Here is a 13,270-nt window from a genome sequence, read left to right on the forward strand (position 1 = left end):
AAATGCTCTTTTCATATTCAAAACACCCAGAAAACACCTGTCAATATTCCCTTTAATACTTTTTTTTTAATTTCAAAAAGAAAAAAATACTTTTCAAATCATTATTCCCTTTTAATTATTTAAAAAATAATTAAAAAGTACATATTTTGTATTAATGTAAAAAATATATTTTCTTGTTTAAAAAATTACAACTGAAACAAATATTTCCTCGTCCAATCCATTTAATGTAGCCGTGTTTTTTTTATACCTGTCGTAGTAGGGCCGATGCATTCGGTGATCCCGGTCGTTGCCGTACTGGTCGTAGGGCCTCTTTCGCGGCGTGCTGTTGTTACGGTAACCGCCCGAGCTGCGGTAAGAGTCGCCATGGGCGTGCCGGTCGCCGTAGTGGTCCTTGTAGCGGTGGCCGTCGTACGAGTGGTGGCGCTCGCTCTGCCACGACGGGTTGCTGTTGCCCGGGTGGTTGTACTTGCGCTCCCGTTGCCAGTCGCCCCGCTCTGTCGGCACATTTTGACGGTTACGTGACATTTTTACAAAACACGAAACCACAGAAAAATCAATTTTTGTATTCAGAGATGAAAGAAATTTAATTTTGTGGCAATTCATTTGGAGTTTGGCTTCTAAAAGATAATCACCTAAAACACGTGTCAAAGTGGCGGCCCGGGGGCCAAACCTGGCCCGCCGCATCATTTTGTGTGGCCCGGGAAAGTCAATCATGAGTGCCGACTTTCTGTTTTTGGATCAAATTAAAATGGAGAGTATAGATGTATAATAAATTTCCTGATTTTACCCATTTTAAATCAATAATTGTATTTTTTTTTTGCATTTTTTCTGTGTTTTTAGTTCAAAAATCATTTTGTAAAATCTAAAAATATATAAAAAAGCTAAAATAAACATTGTTTTAGATCTATAAAAAAACTGAATATTCAGGGCTTTTAATCCATTTATAAAAAGAAATCTAAATATTATATCTAAAATGGTCCGGCCCACATGAAATCGACTTGATGTTAACGCGGCCCACGAACGAGTCAGACACCCCTGACCCAAAACATCAGTTACTCTCAATTCCTCCCTCTAGTGGCAAATCAAAGAACCACCAAATTAAGTATACTCTTTGGCTGCCATTGACAGTGCTAGACGTCCAATCCATTCAAAGTGGGAGGGTGCCACATCTAATAAAAATCAACTCGTTAAAATTCAAATGATGTTACCGTCGTTGGGAAAATGTCGTTTGGCGCCCATGTTGTAATCTCTGTGATGCCCGTGGGGCCCCCCCGCCATGGAGTGAGACCCCGCCGACTGCGGACCCGCCGAGTCACGACTGGACGCCGAAGCGTCCGGCCGGAAAGACTTTCCTCGCCCGGCAGCGTCGTCCTTCTTCTTGTGTTCCTTCTGTGAGGAAGAAGACGAAAAAAAGCCAGATGAGGATGAGGAGTGGGGGGCAAGATGAAGATGAAGATGAAGACACTTGCCTCTTCTTCATGTGAGCGCTTTTTCTGGGCCATTTTGTAGAGCTTGTGCAACTTCTTTGCGCCAAACTCTGTGAATTTGGACACAAAAATCCAAAGGTTTCTGTGGAAAACAAAGTGTGTCATTTTATTAGTTCTCTAGAAAATGAATAGGTGTTAATAGGTTGTAATGTTTTTAAAGTGTCTATTTAATATCAGTTGAACTTTTGAAATCCTCTCTGTACTATGATTTAACTCCCTCTAGTGGCCAGTGCAATCATCTCCAATCCTAGTCATTTTACCGTCGCCATGTTTTCACATGCTCCGGATCGCTGTAGGCTTTAAGGCACTCGGTGATGCGGTCTCCGATTTTGAGCAGGCACGTGCGCGTGTGCTGGAGCTGATCCAGGTCCGACAAGCCTTCGTCGGGTTTGTCCAGCTGCTTCAGGGCCTTCTTCACCGGCCTCATGCGCTCCTTGCACTTTTCCAAAACACACACACACGCACACACCGTTTCAAAAACCTCTTGTTGGAAACACTTATTCCGTGGCTTGGGCTCGTTTCAAACTCACAATACTGAAAGTCTCCTGGTCCAGTTCGTCTTCCTCATTCCCTTCGATGGGAACGGGATCGGAACCTGCCGTGATGTGAACCGGTCCTTGGCTTTTCCGCGCTTTGGCACCTTTGGCCTGAAAAATGTCAAACGAGGGCGTTAGGGCCCAACTTTTTTTTAAACAGTTACCGAGAAGAAGGAAAATAACCTTTTCTTTCCTGCCCTTGTTGCCCTTTTTCTCTTTATGCCCATCCTTCTCCTTCTTCGGGGTTCCCTGTTTTTCCTTGTTCTCCTTGTTGTCCTTCTTCTTCTGTCGTTTCTTGGCCGGGGACTTTTCGGAACCATCTTCCTGCTCAAATGTACATGCAACATACCTGTCAACCTCTGCCGATAACTGCCCTTATAAATGATTATGATTCCCCTTACAAACCCCCCAAAAACCTTACAAACACCGTACGAGTCGTACGGTGTTTGTAAGGTTTTTGGGGGGTTTGTAAGGGGAATCATAATCATTTATAAGGGCAGTTATCGGCAGAGGTTGACAGGTATGATGCAAAATCATCAAAACGCCAGTCTACATTTTAGGATTGAGACATTTTTATGTCTAAATTGTAGCCATTGATGAAAAAATATGGTTTTATTTTTGCATTTTCATGGATTGAAAACACATTTTTAGATTGAAGCAAATTATTTTCCTGAAAATGGCTTCAACACAAAACGTTTTCAATCTAAAAATATATATATATATATTGTAGAAATAATACACTTTAAATCCCAAATAGTGTTCAAATGTATTTTTTTTGTCTCAACTACATTTTCACATTGAAATCCTTTTTTCATTGACTGAAAATGTAGTGTTTTTTTTGGATTGAAGTGAGTTTATTTGAAAATTATGCAATATGCTTGAATAATAAACACAAAAATAAATCTCCAAGTAGGCCATTATATTATTAACATTTGATATGTGATCCACGTGACTGAAAAATATGTCTGTATTGTAATGATATATTTCTTATTATTAATACAGTGGTATGATCATTTTCAAGATGTTCTGTTATAGATCATCATCAGTGGGATGGTTCAGCAATTTGAGTGAAATCAGACAGTAATATTTATGAATTTTTCAGAAAACTGAAGTCATTCTTGAAATAAAAGAAGCCAGGTGCCTAAATTGCACACCCTACCTTGAGTTCGCCCTCTTCCGAAGGATTATCGGACAAACGCGGGGAGGAGATTTCGTTTCCCTGCTCGTCCTTGATGACTTTCTCCTTCTTCACCCGAGGTTTCCTCTTCTTCACTTTGACCTGTAGGACAAGTGAGTGAGGCGGGTCGAAATACGGGGAACAAGCAAAATGTCGTCGCATGCTGACTTACCTCGTCGCCCGTTTTGGACACGTCTGCGCTGCCTTGTTCTTTTTTGAGGAGCTTGAGTAGGTACTCTGCTCTCGCTTGAAGTTGCTTGGCCTGCGGCTTCTTGCTCGGATCGTCCGGCAGAATCTGAAAAATAAAAATTATATTCAAACATGGAAGCTAACTTTTTTTAGAGCCTGAAACTCATTGGCTGAAATTGACGACGATGGGTGTCCAGGCCATTTGAAAAGGAAGGGCTGGTTGCTAATGAACTGGGTACAGTAGGTCCTGTTTCATTATTTAGCATTTTATTGTAAATAGAATGAAAGTTTTGGCTAATTTTGAGTGTTCACTTTTAATTTACATTGTTTTGTATTGTTACTTTTTTAAGTTTCAGGCAATTTTTCGTGAGCATCTTTTTTTTTCATCAACAAAAGTGTATCAATAATTAGGGCTGGGTAATAAAAATAGCAAAAAAATGTATTTTTCATGTCATTCCATCTTGATATATATATTTTTTTTTTAAACGTTTTTTTCCACTCCTCAGTATTTAGCTAGCAGGAGCTGGAAAAACCCGCCAGGCTTATAAAACACCAGGGAAAACCTTTTCTGAAAATTTACGCTACAATTTCAGACAAAGTGAGACACATTCAAAGGTTTTTAAGACCCAAGAGACAAAATTCAACGCTGAGATGAGTCAGATTTAGGACGTTGCGAGAACCCCAACCTATTTGGATTTTGGCTATTCACATTCTGGCTCGCTCCTCAACGGAGGTCACCCCCAGTTGACTTACCTTTTCGCAGAGCTTGAGATCAGGATCGGTCTTGATCAGATCCCAATTGCTGAATCCGTGCTCGTAAATCCCCAGCAAGAGCTGAGCGTCGTCCTCCTCGTTCCAGTCCACGTCGAAATGAGCCACCTTGACTCTGCAGGATAACTTGAACCTGTCAGGAACCCAACGTGGGTCAACCGGAAGCGTTCAACTCGTCAACCCTGAGTGAAAATTGCGGCTCGCTTACGTATTCCTCTGGGCGGGATCGGACAGGATGGCTTTGTGCAAGGGTTCGAACTCCTCTTCGTGTTGGATGATGGACTTGGCGTTGACTTGCACTGCCGAGATCTTGATGTTGATTCCTCGCCGTTTCCCGGGACCTTTAGCTGCGTCCACCACATTCTTAGCTACTTTTGTTCAACCGGCGTCCACGGCCAGAGTTTACCTTCAACAGGGTTCTCCTTCAGGTGTTCCTCATGCTCCTGGACTGCAGCCAAACAGCTGCTGTGAATGAGCTCGCCAAGTCTTTTCAGGTCCGCGATGGACTTGTCCACCAGCTCGGAGTCCCGGGCGATGGCTTCTAACCTGGAGATGGTGGTCAAATTTGATTTACTGGGTTAACTAAACAGTCTTTGTTTGGGCTGTTCCAGGATTGGAAGACATTTTGGGTCTGAAATTGTTGGGAAATAGTTCTCTTGTCTGGTTTTCTTCACACATTTATCAATAATGAGGCATAAACTTTCAAAAGCTTGATCAACATAGCTTTCAAAAAATATATACCTATATTTTCACGACTATAAGGCGCACATAAAAGTCTTAAATTTTCTCCAACATAGACAGGGTGCCTTATAATCCAGTGCGCTTTATATATGGACCAATATTAAAATTGTTATCACGATAAGATAAAATCAATCAGTGGATAGGGTACACCATCCTCTACAGCTCTCACAACTACGGCAAGCAGCCCCCGACTCTATTATTTTCCCCGTAGAAAAAGTAGTGCGCAGTGACTGCTGGGATATGTAGTTCTTTTGTCAATACACCCAATGGATTGTGGCCTGGCGATCGACATCAACACAGCTTTACGAAGCAGGGAAGACTAGCTACTATTTGCGAATGTATTGTGGCCGCCTGGACGAATGTACAAAACTTGGCGTTTTCGGTGACTCATTCAGACAATTGTTCAATTCGGACACAGAAAATGAGTACTTTGATGGATTTGTGGGTGGTGATGATGTGAGTACATTGTAAAATGGCTAAATAAAGTACAACCGAACTCAGTTTTGCTTCCGTTGCCTTTTTAAAAACGTGTTTTTAGTGTGTGGGTGTAGCGTGTATGTTTAAGATGGTGTATGTTTTGCCATGCCTGGCTGCGTCTATAAAAACGGTGCGTCCTTTGTGTGTGTAAAATACAGAAATAGCACTCGTTACTGACACTGCGGCTAAAAATACGATGCGCCGTATAGTCGTTTGCTCTTTTCAGCATTTTGCAGTAACAGGATTGCAAATCCATGCTAATGCTAGCCTTTTCCGTCAAGAGTAGAAGCTAGCTCTACTGCTAAACAAGAGGAAACTTATGTCAAATAAAGAAAAAATATCATTTTATTACTGTCTTGTTCTTTGCATATCCATAAAAGAGATTGCAAATCTGTACTGGTGGACAAATGTTAGTTTTTTTCTCTTGAGTAGATGCTAGCTGTTTAGCTAGATGTTACTACTCACCAAAAGGACTAACTTTTAAAACTAAATTAAGTATTCAATCGTAAAATTATAGATTTAATAATACACTAATTGTCTTATGATCATATACATGTTGTGTTGGAATGATACATTTAATCACTAGTCAATATTATTATGAAAATTAAAAGCAGGGACATCACTCAGCAAATAATAAAGGTGTTTGTATCTAACTTGCTGCATTTGTAATATAAAACAAATGATTACATTTTGGGGTCTTTGAGGTTTATAAAGTTTGTGATAGCGTGTTTTTGTTTATTTACTTACTACTTATATTTTCAGATTATTTAAAATTTAACGCGTGGGTCGTCAAATTTCCTCCAATTGTATAGAATGACACACTTACCGTTCAAGTGGCGCTCCAAACTTCTTGTAAGCCTTAATAAACCTACAAAATAATAAAGAAACATAAAAAAAAAGCTCTCCAAAAACACCAGCGATCGGCACTAAATATTGACCTGCGTATCTCGGCGTCATTAAAACCCTCCACGTTGTTTTTGCGAGCTCGAGGCCGGCCTCTTTTCTTGGGTTTTTTATCCTCGTCGCTGTCGTCTGTCTCGCTGTCGGAGCCGGAAGAATGTTGCTTGAGTTTGGAGCCCACGTCGCTGTCGCTGTCGTTGGCTTGAGCCTGTGGTTTGAAATTCACATTTTACAAATCATTTACTTTATGGTGCCAACCTTTGAAAAAAAAAAAAAAAAAATCACAAAATATTTGAAATTCTTTCAACTCTTTAATGGTCCCTTCTGCAAAAACACAAATTATTTGTCTCTAATGTGTCCTATTTATATGATTGATAAGTTTTCATCATGAAAAAAAATTCTCAAATGACATGTATAATAGTAGGATAATTTTGGCCATATAGGCTTAATGACTAAACTGCAAGTATTTGCTTGTTTTTAAAAATTCTAAACTTTTTGCATCAGGATCTCACTTTTTGAAAGGTTAGCAAACAAAATTAAGAAACTGAGTAAACAAATAAAGTTTTAAAATACCAGTTTTATTCATCAAGGGAGAAAAAAACTACGCAAAACCACCCAACCCAAGATTATTTAGGTAATAATTACAATTTCACAAGGGACAGGGTATTCGTAAATTGTTTTTTTCTCCTTCGATAAATCAAATCGCCCTTTAGAACTTAGTTTTCTGTTTTCTTGTGTTCTTTGTCTGACATTTCAACTGGAAAAAATAAAGGTTTGAAGATGGTGGCAAATATTTGTTCATTTTACCATTGCACTGCCCCACCCAGTTTAAATGAATGGGACGGCAGTATGTTTGTGGCGACCAATCAGTCGTTGATTACCCGCTTGTTGGAGCTCCTACTTCTGGGCAACATAAACAGATCCATTTCCCGCTGCTTCTCCTCCTCCTCCACTTTACGCCGCTGATCTTCGGGGATGATGCTTTCCCACTCCCGAGAAGGTTTTTCCTCCAAGTCGGGTGCGCTCTCTTCCATGCTGGAAAAATTGGCCACCTGCAAATTAAAACAAAATAAAACTGTTGTGTTTAACAGAAATCATAAACTACAAACTAATCTAATCTCGGATTACGTACGGTTTGCAGTTCCTAAAAACGTTGAAAGTTTTTGCAATGTTTTTTGCCGCATCTCTAAATGTAATCATTTGTGTAAAATAAGGGAGAAAAATGTACTAAATATAAGAATTGCAGTCCTGATGATGATCTTGCAACACAGTTTGTTTTGGAAAAAAAATCTGCCCCATTTGTACATATTAAAAACAATCCAATTTGCATCAGGCTTTTTTTAACGGTTATAGAAACGTATCTTCCACGCCTGTTAACCGGATGTTAAAACAGTCGTGTTTGCGTTCGTCGTGGAGACCCTAGCCCAAAATGCAGTGTGAAACCTTGCTGCATTGTGGGATGCGGTGGCCATTTTAGGTTGGCCAAAATTGGTGGTGAATTGGATTGGATAACTTTATTCATCCCGTATTTGGGAAATTTCGTTGTCACAGTAGCAAGAGGGTGAGGATGCAGAAATAGGAAAGATATTTTATACATAAATAGATAGGTAATAAGTAAGTTAACAAATAAATAAATACATGTACATGTACATATACATATAAATAAGCGTGTTGTTGCTGAAATATATATATATATATATATATATATATATATATATATATATATATATATATATATATATATATATATATATATATATATATATATACACATATATATATATACATATACACACATATATATATATTATATATATATACACACATATATATATTATATATATATATATATACACATATACACACGTGTACATACACATGCATGCATACGGTAGGTCTTAACACTCAGCCATTTGTTTTGTTAAAGAGTGTATGTAAACAGTAACTGAAACCTGTAAATGAATGTAAACAGATTTGCAACTATTGATCAATTAGCTACAATAATCCGATTTTAAAAATGGCAATGACCATTAACTCAATGAAGGCACCTTGAACTGAGACAGGAGTTCATCCGTGGCATTTTGCCCCTGATCGCTTTCCCTCGTTTCAGCTAATCTCAGGATCTCGTCAATGTCCATTTCCTGCAACAACAACAACAAATAAATGAGGACCCGTTGGTTTAACTTGTAAAAAAAATGGAGGTCACGTTCAATACCTGAGGTTCCGATTCCTCTCCTTCCGCTTCTTTAAAGAGTTCCTCTGCGCCAAACTTAAGGATGGCGGTGAGCTCTTCCTTGTTAAATGGGTTAGAACTGAAAGCCAAAAAAAGACCAAAAAAAGTGTGACAAAAATGATGAAAAAGAAACAAAATCACTAATAGAAATTACTTGGTGTTTCCCGAGTTGCTGTCCAAAACAGTCCGACCAGTGGTGTCCATTCGTTGGATGACCAAATGATCCAAAACCATTTTCTTCTTGGCCCTCTCAATGATGTCCTCCTCGACCGTCCCCTTGGTGACCAGCCGATATATATTCACCTAAAACCAGGACAAAATCCACTCGAACCTTTTTTTCCCCACTTTTCCGTCAACTCTCGCCGAACTCACCTGTTTCTTTTGTCCGATCCGATGAGCCCTCGCTTGCGCCTGGAGGTCATTCTGAGGATTCCAGTCCGAGTCAAAGATGACCACCGTGTCGGCCGAGGCCAAGTTGATTCCTAAACCTCCGGCTCTCGTGGACAGGAGGAAGCAAAAGTCCTGGAAGAGCGAGTTGACAGGTTTGAAACTGCTGATTATCGGGGATTTCTAGATGACTTCCATTGGCTAGAGCAGTGTTTTGGAGCTGCGGGACACTTTTTGGATTGAAAACATCTCAAGGGACGCCACCAGCTAAAAATATTTTCATTTAAAACTATGTCGCCTATCTTAACAATAGTCATTCTCATCAAAGTTTTATCAGCAGGAATCACATAAACCTCCAAAATGATTCCAAAATCGAATTTTTCACACTGACCTAATGTCACCAAATGTCTGCAGACCTTGAACAACTTCTGGTTCGAGTGATGCAAAAATAAGTTGTTTAATGTTTTCAATGGCATAATTTTATGACTTTTCTCCAAATATGACTTGTATGACTTCTAATATTATGGAGAAAAAAAGTGCTCTCAAAAATAAGCAACAAAATGACCATTTCACAACTTGAATCTTGTAATAGTAGAATCTATAATTTAACACTCATCATATTTTGATCTTAACCTTGCAATAGTTCAATTTTAATCTCGTCATATTCATATTAATTTTTCTTCCAAATGTAGAGATGGATTCAGATGGATTTTGAATCGATGTGAGAATGGTGCAAGGTAATATCGCCAAATGGATTTTGTTCAAAAGCTCTTTATTAGTTCCGGTGCACGTTTGTAACGTACCTCTGAACCTTCGGCGTTGAAGTGATCCAGCGCTTGCTTTCGGATTTCTCCCTTGATGGAGCCATCCAATCGCTACAAAGAGAAAAGTAAGTAATTTTTTAAAAAATTTAGTAATAAACAAACAAGTCAATGCTAATGGGTGGAAAAGAAATGCGCCAACTAATCCGGGCAGAGCTAAGCCTCCTTCTGAAGCATTGCCTGCAGTTCCATATAAAACAAGTCGCCGTTAAAAATAACTACATGAACTCTCGGCCTGGCCAAGTATGTGTACCACATCGTTGCTATTTGATCTGTGTCAACATTAACACATTAGTCAACGTTGCAATACATGAGATAGGAACACAAATGAACATTTAAGAAACAAATTGAACTCGGAGCAAACCCCCCCAAAAATTCGAACACTTTCATATCACCTTTTAACACATTGGCTGCAATAGCATCTACTTTTACTCATAATAAATAATAATAATAAAATGAAAATAAAAAAATATATATATAAAAATTATAAAAACACTATATGCATGTATATATATATATATATATATATATATATATATATATATATATATATATATATATATATATATATATATATTTCAGCAACACGCGTATTCATTTATATATTTATTTATTTATATATGTACTTATTAATTTATTCATTTATGTCTAAAATATCTTTTCCTGTGTCTGTATCCGCACCCTCTTGCTACTGTGACAATGAAATTTCCCAAATACGGGATGAATAAAGTTATTTAATCTAATCTAATAATAAGGACATAGGCTCCATCTTTGATCCCCTCAGAAGAAAGACTCCAAAATCACCTCTTTCAAATAGAATGGCTTTAATCTAGAAATATAATCTGTTGTAAATGTGCTGGTGAGGTACATTAACTCATGTATGAGTCACCTAACATAGGAATATTTAATCACTTTTGCTTCGTTTCAAACAATTTGACGGAGTTTCTTTATCGAAGGCAAATTCATGGAAAATGCGGATGGCGCCTTAAATCGATTGCTAGTCTAATCCCAGGAGACAAATATTGAAGTATGCAAATTGTGCATTTTTTAAAGACTAAAATTGAAATCCACAAAGCTAAAGCTTAAATGTCAATACATAGCAAAGGGTCAAAAGTAGCTAACTATATAGCATTTCTGTAAGCGTGCAATCTGTTTCGGGTCTTGTTTTTCGGTCTGAGACGGCAACGAAGCGTGCTTTAGCTTTCGATCTCAATTCCAAATGAACAGGTAGGATTAAAAAAATCAAACCAAATCCTACCTGGAACGGGTATCGTTTCTTGGCCAGGTATTCAGCCAGGATGTCCAACATTCGGACCATTTGCGAGAAGATGAGCACCCTGTTTCCTCGCTCCCTGAGCCGAGTGAGCAGCTTGTCCATCAGCACCAGCTTCCCGCTGCCCCGCACCAGCGCCTTCCCAAAAAGCAAAGCCGGCTCCCGTTTGAGGACGCGGCGACGCAACGACGGCTGGCTAACCCGGCCGGGCGCTCACCTGCATGTGTTCCTCTTGCGATTCGGCCTCTCCTTCCTCGGGCTGCTTGATGAGGAAACCGTGGTTGCAGCACTTTTTCAGCTCCATGACAATGTTCAGGAAGCCCGAGGAGCTGCCTCGGGCGCCTTTGGAAAGAGCTTTGTAATTGCGAGTTAAAATCCACCTGAAAGTGTTGGCAGACCAATTGACAAATGCTAAGTTTTGGGAACATGGGGAGAATTTTCAGGCGGATCGAAGGAGACCTACTTGTAAAATTGCTTCTGCTGAGCGCTCATGTCAACACGCAGAATCTGCTCCACTTTGGCAGGAAGGGATTTCTCCACATCCTTTTTGACGCGTCGAAGCAGGAAGGGCTCCAGGACTTTGTGAAGACTCTGGTAGCCATTCTCTCTCCCTTTGCCGTGGTCGTCCTCAAAGTCCTCCCACGAGTGGAACCTGGTCACAGTTGGAGATTATATCCCTGGCCACTAGAAGGCAGCATCCAGGCAGGGTCCAAATAATATTTACTCTATTTATTCGCATATAAGCCGCCCCCGCGTATAAGCCGCACCCTTTAAAAATCATAGAATTTTACCTTTTCTAGCATATAAGCCTGCGCGGGTCTAGTGAGGGTGCTAGAAAATTTGTTTTACATGCAAACAGTGCACAAAAGATTTTTCTCCTCTTTTTTTTTACCTATCACAACCTGATTCACAATTTGTTGGGGTTATTCTGGGATGTTATTATATGTGCATTAATCATTAATGGGTATAGGAGTTTTATTTTAATTTGGGACCGAGCAAGCTCGAGGTCACTCTACATGGCAGCTGGCTTTGAGGACATTTAATTGTTTTCAGGACTATTGACCGGACAGGTCACCATGTTCCAGGCCGAGGACTGTTGATCTGAGTTCGCAATGAAGATCTGGGAAGGACTCGTATAATTGCTTTGACTTGGATTCCGGCAGGTGGCGATAATCGAATCAACTTCCGAAAATACTCGCATATAGTTTAAAAATACTGTCGCCCGCTTTACCTTATATGAAGTTATTATGCTTACTTGTGCAAATTCGTACGCACTTGTTTTGGTTTCCAACCTGATATGCAATTGTTGTGGCAGTTGTTTTTGACCTTAATGGTGTTATTCGGTTAGTTTATGCAATTGTTTGAATCAGATTACCTTAAGTGTTTTGATTATGCGCGACTAAATGGACAGAGGAGGATGCCGTTTCTTCAGAACGTCACGGTGGCGAGGACGAGCCAGGACCATTCTCACTTGCAAGTTTCAACGCTGGAATATGTCAACGATGTCTCTCTGTTTTTATTAAACTATACCTATTAATAGACCGATCACAATTTTCACCTCCATATTCATGGTGTTAATAGGGAGTACAAATGTGTAACTTTAAAGGGAAAATCTTAAGAAAAATCATTGCACGTGGAATTTCTGATATACTGTATGAATCTAAAGCACATTATTAGGGTCAATATCATAAGGAATTATTTCATCCACTAATGGTTTTCTTACTGCAAAACAGAAAATAACCAACATACAGTAAATGTTACTTTGCCCACTTTACCAAATATGGCCATGCTTTGAATTTGGCCATTTAGGCAGTCTGCTTTCTAAGAGTGTTCCTCTAGTCCTCAATTGTATTGTTCTCCCTATAATGTTGCTCTTGTGGAATCACAGGAGTGCCAAAATCCCAAATAAATGAATAAATAAATAAGCCCCTCCCAACGTCATTTGATTGACAGCCCATTCCTGTCGATCCCTTACACCACATGTGTCAAAGTGGCGGCCCGGGGGGGGGGGAAATCTGGCCCGCCGCATCATTTTGTGTGGCCCGGGAAAGTAAATCATGAGTGCCGAATTTCTGTTTTAGGATCAAATTCAAATGAAGAGTATAGATGTATATTAAATTTCCTGATTTTCCCCGTTTTAAATCAATAATAGTCATTTTTTAATCCATTTTTTTCTGTGTTTTTAGTTCAAAAATCATTTAAAATCTAAAATTATATTTAAAAAAAGCTAAAATAAACATTGTTTTAGATCTATAAAAAAATGAATATTCAGGGCTTT

General features: G+C 39.2%; 1 protein-coding gene across 5 annotated transcripts in view; it reads right to left on the reverse strand.

Moving 5' to 3' along the window:
• chd2 (chromodomain helicase DNA binding protein 2) overlaps positions 1 to 13,270 on the reverse strand; it is a 106,939-nt gene that overhangs the window by 84,252 nt on the left and 9,417 nt on the right. For 4 of the 5 annotated variants that reach the window (XR_013299629.1, XR_013299628.1, XM_077596498.1 and 1 more), the window contains 22 exons: positions 11,456 to 11,644; positions 11,210 to 11,372; positions 10,978 to 11,130; positions 9,702 to 9,773; positions 8,884 to 9,033; positions 8,666 to 8,814; positions 8,494 to 8,590; positions 8,327 to 8,419; positions 7,160 to 7,330; positions 6,317 to 6,486; positions 6,205 to 6,246; positions 4,567 to 4,706; positions 4,369 to 4,507; positions 4,143 to 4,293; positions 3,373 to 3,495; positions 3,183 to 3,302; positions 2,207 to 2,350; positions 2,018 to 2,134; positions 1,748 to 1,926; positions 1,470 to 1,569; positions 1,209 to 1,389; positions 248 to 494 (listed from right to left, as the gene is read on the reverse strand). Coding sequence is in view for 3 of the 5 variants with exons in the window: in XM_077596498.1 (XP_077452624.1) it covers positions 248 to 494; positions 1,209 to 1,389; positions 1,470 to 1,569; positions 1,748 to 1,926; positions 2,018 to 2,134; positions 2,207 to 2,350; positions 3,183 to 3,302; positions 3,373 to 3,495; positions 4,143 to 4,293; positions 4,369 to 4,507; positions 4,567 to 4,706; positions 6,205 to 6,246; positions 6,317 to 6,486; positions 7,160 to 7,330; positions 8,327 to 8,419; positions 8,494 to 8,590; positions 8,666 to 8,814; positions 8,884 to 9,033; positions 9,702 to 9,773; positions 10,978 to 11,130; positions 11,210 to 11,372; positions 11,456 to 11,644 (3,090 nt within the window). In the remaining 2 variants the exon portion in view is untranslated. The remainder of the gene's footprint in view (positions 1 to 247; positions 495 to 1,208; positions 1,390 to 1,469; positions 1,570 to 1,747; positions 1,927 to 2,017; positions 2,135 to 2,206; positions 2,351 to 3,182; positions 3,303 to 3,372; positions 3,496 to 4,142; positions 4,294 to 4,368; positions 4,508 to 4,566; positions 4,707 to 6,204; positions 6,247 to 6,316; positions 6,487 to 7,159; positions 7,331 to 8,326; positions 8,420 to 8,493; positions 8,591 to 8,665; positions 8,815 to 8,883; positions 9,034 to 9,701; positions 9,774 to 10,977; positions 11,131 to 11,209; positions 11,373 to 11,455; positions 11,645 to 13,270) is intronic. The other variant, XM_077596499.1, reaches the window with a different exon arrangement.

Source organism: Stigmatopora argus, chromosome 3 (genome assembly GCF_051989625.1).
Source record: "Stigmatopora argus isolate UIUO_Sarg chromosome 3, RoL_Sarg_1.0, whole genome shotgun sequence".
NCBI classification, from domain to species: domain Eukaryota; kingdom Metazoa; phylum Chordata; class Actinopteri; order Syngnathiformes; family Syngnathidae; genus Stigmatopora; species Stigmatopora argus.